At 45.2% G+C, this 15975-nt stretch overlaps 1 protein-coding gene across 3 annotated transcripts in view; it reads left to right on the top strand.

Annotated features, from left to right (window-relative positions):
* Positions 1-15975, top strand: part of SLC4A11 (solute carrier family 4 member 11) — a 128066-nt gene that overhangs the window by 105310 nt on the left and 6781 nt on the right. For all 3 annotated transcript variants that reach the window (XM_039368366.1, XM_039368365.1, XM_039368367.1), the window contains exons 14-17: positions 5757-5973; positions 8267-8373; positions 12610-12778; positions 14517-14690. In XM_039368366.1, the coding sequence (XP_039224300.1) occupies positions 5757-5973; positions 8267-8373; positions 12610-12778; positions 14517-14690 (667 nt within the window). The remainder of the gene's footprint in view (positions 1-5756; positions 5974-8266; positions 8374-12609; positions 12779-14516; positions 14691-15975) is intronic.

Here is a 15975-nt window from a genome sequence, read left to right as displayed (position 1 = left end):
AATTGCAATTTTTTCCAATCTCTTAAATCCTTTTGGACTTTTGCCCATAGTGGTTCATAATTGTTCTTATACAATTTTCCATTTGAAGCAGTTAGATATACTCCCAAGTATTTAACCTTTTTTACCATCTGAAAACCTGTGGCTTTAATCAAACTTTCCCTGTCTTTAACTGACATATTCTTAGATAATATCTTAGTCTTATAATTATTAACTTTAAAACCAGAAACATTCCCATACTGTGTTATAAGTTCTAATAAACCATCAATCGCCTGATTCGGCTGTTCCAAAATTAAAACCAAATCATCCGCAAATGCCCGCAATTTATACTCATTCTTCCTTATCTTTACACCCTTAACTAACTTCGATTCCCGAATCTGAATCAATAAAATTTCAATGTTAAAACAAATAACAATGGGGATAATGGACATCCTTGTCTTGTCCCTTTTTGAATATTAAAATTCTCAGTCAATCCCCCATTTACAACAATTTGTGCAGATTGCTGCTGATATATAGCTTTAAGTGCATGTAAAAAATTATCCCCAAAATTCATTTTCTCTACCAAAGAAAATAAAAATTGCCAGTCCAATTGATCAAAAGCTTTTTCAGCGTCCAAAAAGATAAAAGCCACAGGAATCTGATTATTCTTATCCAAGTACTCAATTAAGTTAATAATTTGTCTAACATTATGTTTCATATATCTCCCTGTTATAAATCCTGCTTGATCACTATGAATCAAGTCTTTCATAACCTGCATTAATCTATTTGCCAAAATTTTTGTAAAGATCTTATAATCAACATTCAATAATGAAATTGGCCTATAATTCTTAGGCTCTGTAAGATCCTGATCTTCCTTCGGAATCAGTGATATAAAAGCTCTTTTCCAAGAAGGAGGAACTTGCATACCCAACAAAATACTATTAAAGAGTTCCTTTAATGGCTCTATCATTTCTTCAGATAAGATCTTATAATACCTAGAAGTCAGTCCATCTGTTCCAGGAGACTTTCCAACCTTTAACTGCTTAATAGCTAAACCAATTTCCTCCACAGTAATTGAACTATTCATCCCATTTTGTTGTTCCTCTGAAAGTCTAGGAAAATGTACTGATTGTAAATATTTATCTATATCCAAACCCCTTATATTATCACTTGAATATAATTTTGTGTAAAAGTCCAAAAAGCTTTTTCTAATCAAATCTTGCTGAAAAACCTCAGTACCTTTATATTTTACTTTCTCTATAATTCTAGCTTTCTGTTTCTTTCGTAACTGATAAGCCAACCACCTCCCAGGCTTATTCGCATTGCAAAAAGTATTATGTCTCATGTACGACAGATTGGTAGCCACCTGATCTGCCATCAACATGTTAAATTGTTCCTTAAGCATCTTTATAGATACCTTTAAATTATTATCAGTAGGATTAAGAACCAACTCTTGTTCTTTTGATTTGATCTCTTCTTCTATTTCTCTACGTCTTTGTGACCCTTTTTCCCTAAAAACTTTATTCAATTGAATCAAAATTCCCCTCATATATGCTTTACTAGCGTCCCACACCATAGACATCGATGTTCCCTTATTCATATTTATAGTAAAAAAGTCCTTTAAATGTTCTTTACACTTTTGTACGAACTCCTCCCGATTAAATAAGTTCTCATTCAATCTCCAGGATCTTCTATTCCCGTCTTCCGAATATAACTCCATCCACACCGGACTATGATCTGACAATGTTCTAGGAAAAATTTTCACCTTCCTCACTCTAGGGAGGAAGTCACTAGTAATCAAAAAAAAATCAATCCTTGAAAATGACTGGTGTCTATCAGAATAAAAGGTAAAGTCTCTATCACTTGTATTCCTTTCTCGCCAAATATCAATAAGCTCCAGTTCTTCCTTCAAATCAAAGAAAGTCATAGGTAGTTTAGTTTGAATAAAAGTTTTAGAGGAACTTCTTTTGTCTATAGTTGGGTCTAAAACCCCATTCCAGTCACCCATCAAAATTACCGATTTATAATCCAACTGAGATATCTTGCCATGCAGCAACTTATAAAATTGTTTCTGTTGTTGATTGGGAGCATATAGTCCAACAATAAGAACCTTTCGGCCTTGTAATAATAATTCCACAAAAAGATATCTTCCTTCAGAATCAGCCTCAATTAGTTTAGCTGAAAAAGTTTTCTTCACATAAATTACCACTCCCCCTTTTTTCCCAGGGGCTGGAGCAATAAAATGTATGCGCAGACGGGAATTCATCAAGAATTTAGAATCCTTTAAAGTTATATGAGTCTCCTGCAAACATATCAAATAATTATTATGTTGTTTCAAATAATGGAAAATCTTTCTTCGTTTCTGGGGTACGTTTAAGCCATTAACATTCCAGGTCAGGAACCTGACCATCTCCACTGGCCTGGAGCCTCTGGAGCATGGCCTGCAGATCTGCTGTCGAAGATCTTTTGGGTCTTGCCCCTCCCACAGGCTGAACCTCTTTTTTTTTGTACATGGCGGCGGAGGCCTAAAGCGAAAAGGTTTTATAAAACCCAGCTGAAGGCCTAGGACTGGGGCGACGGTGCGCGTACCCACAGAGAGGGCTCTTGAGTGCCGACTCTGGCACCCGTGCCATAGGTTCGCCACCACTGCTCTATGTTCTGAGTTTTTATTATCCAACATCATAAATCAAAGTCTTGTCGCCATTAGCTGCTAAACTGTGCAATAACCAGGTCTGAAGGACTAGGGGGGACAGGATAGCAATCTTCCAATATTGGAGGGGCTGCCACAAAAAAGAGGGGGGGGTCCACTTATTCTCTAAAGCACCTGCAGGCAGGGCAAAAACAAGAACTAATCAAGGAGAGAAGCAGCCTGGAATTAAGGAGAAAACCCCTAACAGTGAGGACAATTAACCAATGGAACAGCTGGCCACCAGATATCGTGGGTGCTTCGTTACTGGAGGATTTTAGGAAGAAACTGCGCAGCCGTTTGTGCAGAATAGCGGGGGTCTCCTGCTTGAGCAGGGGGTTGGACTAGATGGCCTCTAAGATCCCTCCCAACTCTGTTATTTCCCGACAGTTGGAACAATTAACCTGTGGAACGGCTTGCCTCCAGACGTTGTGGCTGCGCCATCCCTGGAGGTTTTTAAGAAGAGACTGGACAGCCAGCTTGTCTGGAATGGCATAGGGTCTCCCTGTTCGAGCAGGGGGCTGGTCTAGAAGACCTCCAAGGTCCCTTCCAGCTCTTTTCTGATGGATGGATTCCTGGCAAGGTTAGACAGGCCATCCCTCGTTTTTTGGCATGGGGAAGGGTTGCAGGTGGTGGGAAGCCCCCTCCCCCCCATCTGCACTCGGCTCGGCTTTTCACGATGAAAGGGATCGCTCTTTGATTGCAGCCCAACGGAGAACCAGGGCATACAACATTGTCGTAATTTCCTTCATCAAAGGCGAGTGATGTCAGTCACCGTTTCCCTTTTTCTTCTTCTCTTTCTCACAACCCCCCTTTCCCCTGCCCCGCCGTCCCCGAAAACAATGTTAAAATCCTCCGTTTTCATCTCATCTCTGATCTTTTTTTGTTTCCCTTTTTTCAAATGGCCCCCGTGGCTTCTGGAAGTGCCCTCCATCCGTCCAGCTGTCGGGTTTCCTTCTCAAAGGAAGATGAGCGAAATATTTCCTTTTTCATTCCGACAGCTTTTTTAACGTGCGGACCGGCAGGAAAGGGGTGGGCGGGAGGCCGGTGTGTGGTGTTTGTGCGTTATCACATTCCGGTTTGGGGAGGGGGGGTGTGTGTGTGTCAGGGAAAGAACGGGGGTCTACGAGGCTGCTGCCCTGTTCCTTTCCAGCTGCCTGATTATATTTTGTTTTTCAACACGGGGTGATTTAGCTGCACCTTAAAGCTCCGGAGTGCCCCTTTGATCTTGACTCCTGCACTCCGGTAGGAAACGCAAGCAGCCGTGTGGAAGCAAACAAGAGGGGGCTAATGGGATCAGAGGGACCTTAAATAACTCTCCCACCACACAGACACACACAGACACACACAGACACACACACACAGAGTTTGGTTAGGATGTTACAGCTGCTGACACCTTGCCGAGTCCTTCCCGAGTCCTGCCCCTGATGAATGTTTTGCTGCAAATTATCACCCCTACTAAACCTTTGGAAGGGGATTAACCAAGATCAAAGGTAGCGTTCTGTATACAGCACAGCAGACTTGAAAGGGACCCCGCAGAGGTCTTCTAGACCGACCCCCTGCCGTTTCAGACAAAACGGTTGTCCACTTTCTTTTTGCAAACCTGTGATAAGAACACCCACACTTTTTGGAGACGGAGTTGTTCCACTGGTGAATTGATAACAGGTAGCAGGATAACCGAGTTGGGAGGGGTCGTGGAGGTCATCTAGTCCAGGGCTTTTCAACCTTTCCACCCCTTGTACCACTTTTAGGATACGGCAACATCCGAGGGCCACCAGTCGCCTAGCAAGGTGTCAAAAACTGGATGACCAAAAAAAAAAAAAGTGATAAAATACAGGTAGTCCTCGACTTACAACAGTTCGCTTAGTGACTGTTCGAAGTTACAATGGCACTGAAAAAAAGGCCCCCCAAGTCACAGCTGAGAAAGACACCTGCCTGCCCGCCCGAAGGGCGCTCTTCCTTCTGTCTGAGGTTTCCATTGTTGTGAGCATTTCTGTTGAGGATTGGCAACGAGGCTGGGATGGGGGGTGTTTGGTTTTTATTCCCCCCGTCTGCTGGGTGGTTGTAGCAGGTTTTGGTCCCTTCACATGACCCTGGGACACTGTGACCGTCATAAATATGAATCGGTGGCCAAGCATCTGAATGTAAATCACAAGACCCTGGAGAGGCTGCAACATTCCAGCTGATCGGCGCTTCTTCAGGGCTCAGCAGAAGCTCCAGGATCAGTGCTGCTTTCCAGCTGATTGGTGCTTCTTCAGGGCTCAGCAGAAGCACCAGGATCAGCGCTGAGCTCCAGCTGGAGCCTGGCGCTGATCCTGGCGCTTCCACTGAGCCCTGACAGTCCCGAAGAAGCACCGATCGGCTGGAAAGCGGCGCTGATCCTGGGGCTTCCGCTGAACCCTGACTGCCCTGCAGCTCCAGCCGTCTCTCGCTCAGGCTTGTGCGGTGCTGCCCCCGGTTCAGCTCATTCTCCTCCCCTGCTACCCCTTTTCTAGGATGGTCACGTACCACCTGCCAGGTGCCAATGTACCACAGGTGGTTCCCCTACCACTGGTTAAAAAACCCTGATCTAGTCCAAACCCCTCACCCCCACTCAGGCAGGAGACCCTATACCGGTTCAGACACGAAGGTAAATGCAAGCATTAATACACTAGTCCTTGACTTAGGACCGCAACGGAGCCCAAAATTGACGTTGTTAAGCAAGAGGGCTTTTAAGTGAATTTTGCCCCATTTTGCGATCTTGGTCGTTAAGTGAATCACTGCGGTTGTTAAGGTGGCAACTTCAGGCTGTTAAGTGAACCTGGCTTCCCGTGTTGATTTTGTCAGAAGGTCGCAAAAGGGGATCATGTGACCCCGGGACGCTGCCACCATCATAAATACGATCACTTAAGTGTGAAAAACGGTCCTTTTTTTCCAGGGCCGTCATAGCTTCTGAACGGTCATTAAGCGAACTGTTGTAAACTGAGCACTGCCTGGAGCCTTCTTGCTGATTCTAACCAAGGTGCGCCTGGCTCCAAATAAAGACGTGAAATGGAGATATTTTTTTTGTCCATCCGCTAGCTCTAAAATGGTTTGTTTTCTTTTTCTTCCCCAGTTTTCACCAACTACTACCACGGCCCAAGACCGCAAACATTGTCCATCAACAACACCACCCTCTTGCTGAACATCTCGACAGAACGTCCCTCGATGGGAAATGAGAGCGACAGTCCTTCGGACACCGCGCACGAGGGTCGAGAAACTGCCGTCCTGAGTCTGATGCTCATGCTGGGCACCTTGTGGCTTGGGCACACACTCTATCAGTTCAAGAAAAGGTAATAATAATAATAATAATAATAATAATAATAATAATAATAATAATAAAGTTGGAAGGGACCTTGGAGGTCATCTAGTCCAACCCCTTGCTCAGGCAGGAAACCCTATTCCATTTCAGACAAATGGCTGTCCAGTCTCTTCTTAAAAACTTCCAGTGTTGGAGCATTCACCGCTTCTGGAGGCAGGTTGTTCCACTGGTTAATTGTTCTCACTGTCAGGAAATTTCTCCTTAGTTCCAGGTTGCTTCTCTCTTTGGTGAGTTTCCATCCGTTGCTTCTTGTCCTGCCTTCAGGCACTTTGGAGAATAGCTTGACTCCCTCTTCTTTGGGGCAGCCCCTGATTTACTGGAAGACTGCTATCATGTCCCCCCTTGTCCTTCTCTTCATTAAACTAGACATCCCCAATTCCAGCAACTGTATCAATTGATGCCAATGGCACGGGGGTCCTGTGGCTGATTTTTATCAGTTTGTTGGTGTTTCTCAACCCTCGGCCTCGGGAAGACGCGTGGACTTCAACTCCCAGAATTCCTCAGCTGGGCCTTTTGGAAGTTGCCACAGTTGAGGAATGCTGCTCTGTGCCCATTATGGGAGACTAGCACAAAAAGTCATCATTATCTTCCTCCTCCTCCTTTTCTTCCTCCTCTACCCTCACTTTCTTCTAGCACTGATGATGTTATCTAGTTGGGTCATGAGACGTCTGCAAGAAAACCACCAAGCTCAGAGAGCACCAAGGACCCCACAGTCGTCGTCGCCCTCCTCCTCCTCCTCCTCCTCCTCCTCCTCCTCCTCCTCCTCCTCTACAAAGCCATTCCCTTCTTGCACTGATGTTGTCACCTAGTTGGGTCATGAAACATCTGCAAGAAAAAAACAAACCCTGAGAGCACCAAGGTCCTCACACTAACAATCTCCTCCTCATCCTCATCCTTCTCTTCTCCTCAACCCTCTATTCCTTCTAGCACTGATGATGTTACCTAGTTGGTTCATGAAACGTCTGCAAGAAAACCACCAAGCTCAGAGAGCACCAGGGACCCACAGTCGTCGTCGTCCTCCTCCTCCTCCTCCTCCACCACCACCACCACTACCACCTCCTCCTCCTTTCTGCATACCCCATTCCCTTCTTGCACTGATGATGTCACCTAGTTGGGTCATGAAACGTCTGCAAGAAAACTACCAAATTCAGAGAGCACCAAGGACTCCTTATAACATCATTTTTCCAACCCGGCTAGACCTGGTTGAACAGAATGCAATAGAGTAGGGAAGGCTAAGCGATGAACCAGCCTCTTAGCTAGGCACGGATGTCGGCATTTTGACCAACATTTAAAATTTGACCAACACACCTCTTGGGAAAGTTCTAACGATGCTCCTGACTATGAGGAAGCCGAAAGCAGCCCCTTTCAGTGGTGGGATTCAAATAGGTGAACAGCCGATTCTCTGTGTGGATGCCGCTTCCGGAAGTCCATTCTGGGCCTGGGCCACAAAAAATTAGCTACAGGTTCTGCCGAAGTGGAGCAAACCAGCTGAATCCCAGCACTGGATGGATGGATGGATGGATGGATGGATAGATAGATAGATAGATAGATAGATAGATAGATAGATAGATAGATAGATAGATAGATAGATCGATCGATCTTTGGTTATTCGGGTTTTCTCCTGCGTCAAATTGGAAGTGTCTTGGCGACGTTTCGACGAAGTCTCATTCGTCATCTTCAGGCTGGTGTTTTCGGCTTCGTGCTTCTAGGAGCAATCGTCACCAAGACACTTCCAATTTGACGCGGGAGAAAACCCGAATACCCAAAGACCTAAATACAAACACCCACGAAAACCTCAGAAAATAGATAGATAGATAGATAGATAGATAGATAGATAGATAGATAGATAGATAGATAGATAGATAGATAGATAGATAGATACTATAGGATAGATAGATAGATAGATAGATAGATAGATAGATAGATAGATAGATAGATAGATAGATAGATAGATAGATAGATAGATAGATAGATACGACAGACAGGCAGGCAGACAGACAGATAGATAGATATGATCACTGGTGGGATTCAAATAGGACAGTGAACAACCGGTTTTCTGTGTGGATGCCGCTTCCGGAAGTCCATTCTGGGCCTGGGCCACAAAAAATTAGTTACCGGTTCTGCCGAAGTGGAACCAACCGGCTGAATCCCACCACCAGCCCTTTCCTTGGGGTCATCGACATTTGCACTTCCATCCTGATCTTTCAACCACCTTCCACAGGGCAGCTGGTGGTCCTGACTGGGTGTTTCTAATTCCCTTGCAGCCCATACCTCCATCCCCGCGTCCGCGAAATCCTGTCGGATTGTGCGCTGCCGATTTCCGTCCTCACCTTCTCCGTGATCGGATCCCACTTCTTCGCGGAAATAAAAAGTAGGTCAACTTGCGGGGCGGGGGGGGGATTTTTTGAAGAAGGGAGAAGAGCATTCATTTATTTATTGACTTTGTTGGCCACTGACCTCGCAGCCAGCGGTTCTGTATCATTGCAACGTGGTTGTCCGCCTTCCCGGGCGCAGCAGACAGGAAGGAGCAAATTCTACTTTACGGCAGGGCTGCATTCAGATCAACCTCACCCGTCTGAAAGGGCAGGGAGTTCCTCGCCTTAACGACCGCCACAGGGCTGAAAAAAATTCCGCCGCTAAGCAAGACAGTTTTTGAGCTTTGCCCCGTTTGGCGACCTTCCTTGCCACAGTTGTTAAGTGAATCACGGTGGTTAAGTGGGTCGGGGTTCTCCCCCGTGGACTTTGCTTGTCAGAAGGTCACTGAAGGGGGAAATCACGTGACCCCGGGGCACTGCAAATGTGGTCAAAAATAGGGGTCGGTTGCCAAGTGCCCAAATTTGGATTGCGTGACCCTGGGGATGCTGCAACGGGCGTAAGGGTGAAAAACGGTCACGGGTGTGTATCTTTTTTCCAGTGTCGTAACCACTAAACCAGTGGTTCTCAACCTTTTTAATGCCGCGACACCCCCCCCCCAACCGGTCGTAAGTTGAGGACTACTCAACCGGTCGTAAGTCGAGGACTACTCAACTGGTGCAGCCCCGTTTGCAGAATGGGACTTTTGGCGGGCTCAGCAGGGCAGAGACAGCCTGGACAATTCCTATTGGCTTTTGAAAGCCAATAGAATTAGACTCTATTCAAGAGGGTCTATTCTATTGGCTTTCAAAAGCCAATAGAATAAAAGGGAGGAGCACAGCTAAGGAAAAGGGGGGGCAAAATGGCGGACTGCGTTGTTTGGCGATCCCCGTGAAATGGTCGTTCGACCCCAAATGGGGTCCTGACCCACAGGTTGAGAACCACTGCACTAAACGAAGCGTTGTAAGTCGAGGACTATCTGTACAAAATTTTCCTGGGGTCTCTTTGACAGCCTGGGGAGCTGGGAAGGGTCACTTCTGTATGTCTTTCTCTGTCCATTATGCAGCTGAGGGCTAGTCCCTCTTTTATCTTGACCAGGGAGGTCTTCAAACTCGGCACCTTTAAGACTTGTTGACTTCAACTCCTAGAATTCTGGTGGTTTCCCACAAAAAAAAAAATCACAAATCACCATCATGTGGCTTTGGGACACTGCTGTAAAAGTGGGCAGGTCACTCAGTGCCCCAAATGTGATCATGTGACCGTGGGAAGTGGCAGCCATTGGAGCTTCTAATACGGCAGGGGTCTTCAAACTTGGCCCTTTGATGACTTGTGGACTTCAACTCCCAGAATTCCTCAGCCAGGCAAATTCTGGGAGTTGAAGTCCACGAGTCATCAAAGGGCCAAGTTTGAAGGCCCCTGATATAGATTTTAAGAGGAGTGGACTTCAACTCCCAGAATTCCTCAGCCAGTGTGCCTGGCTGAAGAATTCTGGGAGTTGAAGTCCACAAGTCAGAAAAGGGCCAAGTTTGAAGACTCGTGTCTTAAATCTAACAAACAAAATGGAGCCGCTGGCTGAGGAATTCTGGGAGTTGAAGTCCACAAGTCATCAAAGGGCCAAGTTTGAAGACCCCTGATATAGACTTTAAGAGGAGTGGACTTCAACTCCCAGAATTCCTCAGCCAGCGTGCCTGGCAGAGGAATTCTGGGAGTTGAAGTCCACCGGTCTTAAAGTTGCCAAATTTGAAGGCCCCCGATATAGACTGTTCCCTAGGAGGCATCTCTTTCCACCCACCTGCATGTGTCAAGGTTGTTCTCGATCTTGACTACCTCCCCCGGGTTTTAATTATTTACTTATTAATCATTGTAGAAGGTTTACACTTATTTTTCTGCTGTATTGTCTTGTGATTCCGATTCTGGTGTCCGTCATAAAACAGGCATGAAATAATCAGAAACAAATGAGAGCCAGTTGGGTCTAGTCACTGTTAAGGTTCCAGGCTAGAAACATGGAGGCGATGAGTTCTAGTCCCAGCTTTTAAGCACGAAAGCTGGCTGGGTGACTTTGGGCCAATCACCAGGAGACGGAGAGTTCTAGCCTCACCTTAAGGCACAAAAACCAAGGGATAACTTTGGGCTAATCACCAGGAGATGGGGAATTCTAGTCCCGCCTTAGGCATGGAAGCCGGCTGGGTGACTTTGGGCCAATCACCAGGCGACAGTGAGCTCTAGTCCCTCCTTAGGGATAAATGCCAGCTGGGTGACTTTGGGCCAGTCACCAGGAGACGAGGAGTTCTAGTTTTATCTTTGACATGACAGCCAGCTGGGTGACTTTGGGCCAATCACCAAGAGACGGTGAGTTCTAGTCCTGCCTTAGATATGAAAGCCAGCTGGGTGACTTTGGGCCAGTCACCAGGAGACGGTGAGTTCTAGTCCTGCCTTAGGCACAAAAGCCACCTGGGTGACTTTGAGCTAATCACTCTCTCTCTCTCTCAGCCCAATCCACCTCACAGGACTGTTGTTAGGAAAACAGGAGGAGAAAGGTGAGTTGGATGTATTTGCCACCTGGAACGTTTTTCTTTTTAAATATAAAAATAATAACAGCCGCATAGAAACAAACAAATCAAATGCATCACAAAACTGACCCTTGTCAAACAAGCCGAGTCCCAATCTATATCTTCACAAGAAGTGTCTTGTATTCGCGGGCATTAAGTTCTCTGAATGATTCTAGTCCACAGTTTAATTTCACTTATCACGAAAAAAGACACTCTTACCGAGGTGTGTGTGTTTTTTTTTTGTTTGCCTTTTTTTTTTTTGGAGGGGGAAAAAAAAAAGAAACTTTATTTTTTCCGCCCAATTATTCTGGCAGCCGGCAAAAAGGCTGCCTCGTTACCAGAGGCAGGAAGAACCGCTGACGGACATACAGATGTAAAGGTTGACCCATCGTTTTTTTTCCTCCTGGTTTGATTTTTGTTTTTGTTTTTTTGCTGCTACTTTGTATTTTCCTAATTAAATGGCGCAAACGATCCCGAACAGCTGCTAGGCTGGGAGCATCAGACGTCGAAGGAAATCTAAAATATTATCCACGGCTGCGTCGGTCGAACAGATCGACTTTTCCGCATTAGGAAGGAAAAAAAAAAAAACCCCAATTCTCTCCATCCTCCGAATGACGTGGATTGGAGATGGGGAGAGATGAATAAAAAGGAAATGAAGAAATCTCACAATTCCCCTTTTTTTGTGTGGGTCGCATTCCACCGGTTTGGAACCAGAAAGAGGCAAAAACCTCTGCAGTTGTGTTGACTTGACACAACAAATTTCCTTGCGGGAAAGGGACAAAGCTCTCCACGCTTTTAAACTTCACGGTTTGACTTTCCCTGGAAAGATGCACGAAATCAATCTCAGCGGCTTAGATGGAAGACCCTCCTCTATGCCTGTTTATTTTATTTATTTTTTTTAATCTATTTTATTTGTATCCCGCCTTTATTATTATTTATAAATAACTCAAAAAGTGTTGAACGTACCTCATAGTTGCTATTTTGGTTGGGCTGAGAGAGAGGGAGTGGCCCAAAGATAAAACTAGAACTCACCGTCTCCTGGTGATTGACCCACTTTCACCTAGCCTGCTTTCATGTCAAAGATAGAACTAGAACTCACCATCTCCTGGTGACTGGCCCACATTCACCCAGCTGGCTTTCAGGTCAAAGATAGAACTAGAACTCACTGTCTCCTGGTGATTGGCCCACAGTCACCTAGCTTGCTTTCATGTCAAAAATAAAACTAGAACTCACCGTCTCCTGGTGATTGGCCTATAGTCACCCAGCCGGCTTTCAGGTCAAAGATAGAACTAGAACTCACCGTCTCCTGGTGATTGGCCCAAAGTCACCCAGCTGGCTTTCATGTCAAAAATAAAACTAGAACTCACCGTCTCCTGGTGATTGGCCCCAAGTCCCGAAGCCGGCTTTCGTGGCTTAAGGCGGGACTAGAACTCTTCACCTCCTGGTGATTGGTCCCCCTTTAAAACTTGTGGACTTTGATTCCCAGAATCCCGAAGCCAGGAAAGGAAGGGAGGAAACGGCTGGCTGGGGAATTCTGGGAGTTGAGGTCCACAAGTTGTCTTAAAAGTTGACAAGGCTGGAAACCCCCCCCCCCTTAACCTTAAAATTCCCGGGCCAATGGCTCCCCAGTCTCTTCTCGAAGACCTCCAGGGATGGAGCCCCCACCCGTTTTTCCCGAGTCTGTTGACTTTCCCTCGTTTTTCCAGTGTCCAAATTTAACTACAATCAGTCGGAGAGCTTGTTCGTCCTGGCGCCCTTGAAAGATCTCCACCTGGGCTCGGTCATGAGCGCGATGGGTCTGGGCTTCTTGCTGTCCATGCTCTTCTTCATCGAGCAAAACATCGTGGCCTCGCTCACCAATGCACCTGAGAACAGGTAAGCCTTTCCACTGCCGCCCCGTTAGCTTTTCTACTTCAGGTTCGGATTTTGTCACCAAAACGAGGCATCTCTGAGGACGTGCAGAGTTGCATCGGTCATCGTTGCAGCCGGTACAGACTCCGGCGAAGAGTTTCTGCAGGATTTCTGAAGAAAATCGACTTTTTAAGCATGAAACCGGAAGACTTTTTGCAGCAAAGTAAACTTAGGCTAAAGCAGTGGTTCTCGACTTTTTTAATGCCGCGACCCTCCCAACTGGTCGTAAGTCGAGGACTACTCAACCGGTCGTAAGTCGAGGACTACTCAACTGGTGCAGCACTGTTTGCAGAATGGGACTTTTGGTGGGCTCAGCAGGGCAGAGACAGCCTGGACAATTCCCATTGGCTTTTGAAAGCCAATAGAATGAGACTCTATTCAAGAGAGTCTCTTCTATTGGCTTTCAAAAGCCAATAGAATAAAAGGGAGGAGCACAGCTAAGGAAAAGGGGGGGAAAAATGGCGGACTGCGTTGTTTGGCGACCCCCGGAAAATGGTCGTTCGACCCCAAATGGGGTCCCGACCCACAGGGTGAGAACCACTGGGCTAAAGGCAAAGTTTTCCAATGGAGGGATTAAGTGTGGGGTCCTTAGTGCTCGCTGAGCTTGGTTGTTTCCTGGCAGACGTTTCATCGCCCAACTAGGTAACGTCATCAGTGCTGTTCCCTCATTTGGGTCTGCCAAGGAAACAAGCAAGCTCGGAGAGAACCGGGGAAACCTCATTTCAACCCTAAGCCACAAATATTCCCCTTTATTGGCTGTTTTCTGGCAGACGTTTCATGACCCAGCTAGGTAACGTCATCAGTATTCAACAGACAGATAAGCAGAGATTGGCACCACGGTTAATACTAGACCACCAATCAAGCAACAAGCAGTGCCCCCATCAAGAAATTATCAATTCAGAACAGTAAACATCAACCTAACCAAGGTAATACCAAGACGAGAACAATATCGTCACTGATGCTGACAGTAAGCCACTATATGTAAACAGAGCAAATCTACTAGCACTGATGATGTTACCTAGTTTGGTAATGAAACGTTTGCAAGAAAACAACCAAGTTCAAAGAGGACCAAGAACTCCACGGCTAACGTTCCCTAACTAGTTCCTTAATCAAGGAACTACAAAAGAGAAAAACATGTCCTTACGAATGTTGGTAAGAGAAGTTACTTGTACATAAAGACAGAGCAAACCACCCACTCTCTTCTAGCCCTGATGATGTTAACTAGTTGAGTCATGAAATGTCTGCAAGAAAGCCACCAAGTTCAGAGAGCACCAAGTACCCCACAGTCGTCGTCGTCCTCCTCCTCCACTACCACCACCACCAATACCATCAATCCAGAACCCCCTTCTCTTCTAGCACTGATGATGTTACCTAGTTGGGTCATGAAATGTCTGCAAGAAAACAAGCTCAGAGAGCACCAAGGACCCCTTAGTCATAGCCCTCCCCCTCCTCCCCCCCTTCTCCAATCCACACACCCTCACATTCCCTTCTAGCACTGATGATGTTACCTAGTTGGGTCATGAAATGTCTGCAAGAAAACCACGAAGCTCAGAGAACACCAAGGACCCCACAGTTCCACTCTGAGCTACGGCTACTCTCTTCTGTTGGAAGCCTGAAGTGTTCCAATTCTTGGGCTACAGATTGTTCTGGCTTGGCCCGGTGTCCCTACAACGAATCCTGGCTAACAAGCATTTTATTCCAGGTTGGTGAAGGGAACAGCCTATCACTGGGACCTGCTCCTGGTAGCGCTGATCAACACGGGCCTGTCCGTCTTCGGATTACCCTGGATCCACGCTGCCTTTCCTCACTCGCCGATGCACGTCCGGGCCCTGGCTTACGTCGAGGAAAGGGTTGAGAACGGACACATCTACGAGACGTAAGCCCTGAGTAGACCTTGCTCTGTTTTGGTGGAGTCAGAACCCATTTCATGGCATTGGAAGACTCTGAGCTGGCCAGCAGTTGCGGAAATCCACTACAAATTGAAATGGGAGTGGGGAGAGAGTGAGCCCGTGGTGGGATTCAACCGTTTCGCACGGGTTCGGTAGAACCAATAGTTAAATTCTGTTGAGTTCAGAGAACCGGCTGAACCCATGCTGCTTCTGGAAGTCCGTTCTAGGCCTTGGAGGCCGGGAGGAGGTCTCCCAGGTTTAGAACGGCCCACCGGAAGTGCGTGGATGTCACTTCCGGAAGTCAATTGGAGACCTGGAGGAAGTCTCCCAGGCCTAGAACAGCCCACCGGAAGTGCCAGATGAAGAAGTGTCAGCTGAAGAACAGGGTAGAGTAGGGTAGTTTAGGATAATAGAACAAAACAGAACAAAATAGAATAAAACAGAATAATGATAATAGGATAGAATGGAATAGAATAGAATAGAATAGAATTAAGAATAGAATTAAGAATAGGAATAGAATAGAATTAAGAATAGGAATAGAATAGAATAGAATAGAATTAAGAATAGAATTAATAGGAATAGAATAGAATTAAGAGTAGAATTAAAAATAGGAATAGAATAGAATAGAACAAAATAATGATAAGAATAGAATAGAATTAAGAATAGGAATAGAATAGAATAGAATTAAGAATAGGAATAGAATAGAATTAAGAGTAGAATTAAAAATAGGAATAGAATAGAATAGGAATAAGAATAGAATAGAATAGAATAGAACAAAATAATGATAAGAATAGAATAGAATTAAGAATAGGAATAGAATAGAATTAAGAATAGGAATAGAATAGAATTAAGAATAGGAATAGAATAGAATTAAGAGTAGAATTAAAAATAGGAATAGAATAGAATTAAGAATAGAATTAAGAATAGGAATAGAATAGAATAGAACAGAATAATGAATAGAGTAGAATAGAATAGAATAGAATAGAATAGAATAGAATAGAATAGAATAGAATAGAATAGAATAGAATAGAATAGAATTTCATATCCTAAAATTAAAGGCTGATTTTGTTCTACGCTTTTGAGAATTTTGAAATTTTTTTTTTTAACTGATACGATTTGGTCTCGATCTGCTATATAGCCTCACTTTGATTTCAAATGATCACATATGTTAGTACAATTTGGGAAAGAAAGATTATACTGCAGCGAGGGAACTGAATTTGAATCTGGATGTATAATCTTAAAACACAGAATTTGGCATCTCGTAACAAGCCT

Source organism: Crotalus tigris, unplaced genomic scaffold (assembly GCF_016545835.1).
Source record: "Crotalus tigris isolate CLP2741 ecotype Arizona unplaced genomic scaffold, ASM1654583v1 scf7180000020772.1195989, whole genome shotgun sequence".
Lineage (NCBI taxonomy): Eukaryota > Metazoa > Chordata > Lepidosauria > Squamata > Viperidae > Crotalus > Crotalus tigris.
This window is presented reverse-complemented; position numbering and strand designations above follow the sequence as displayed.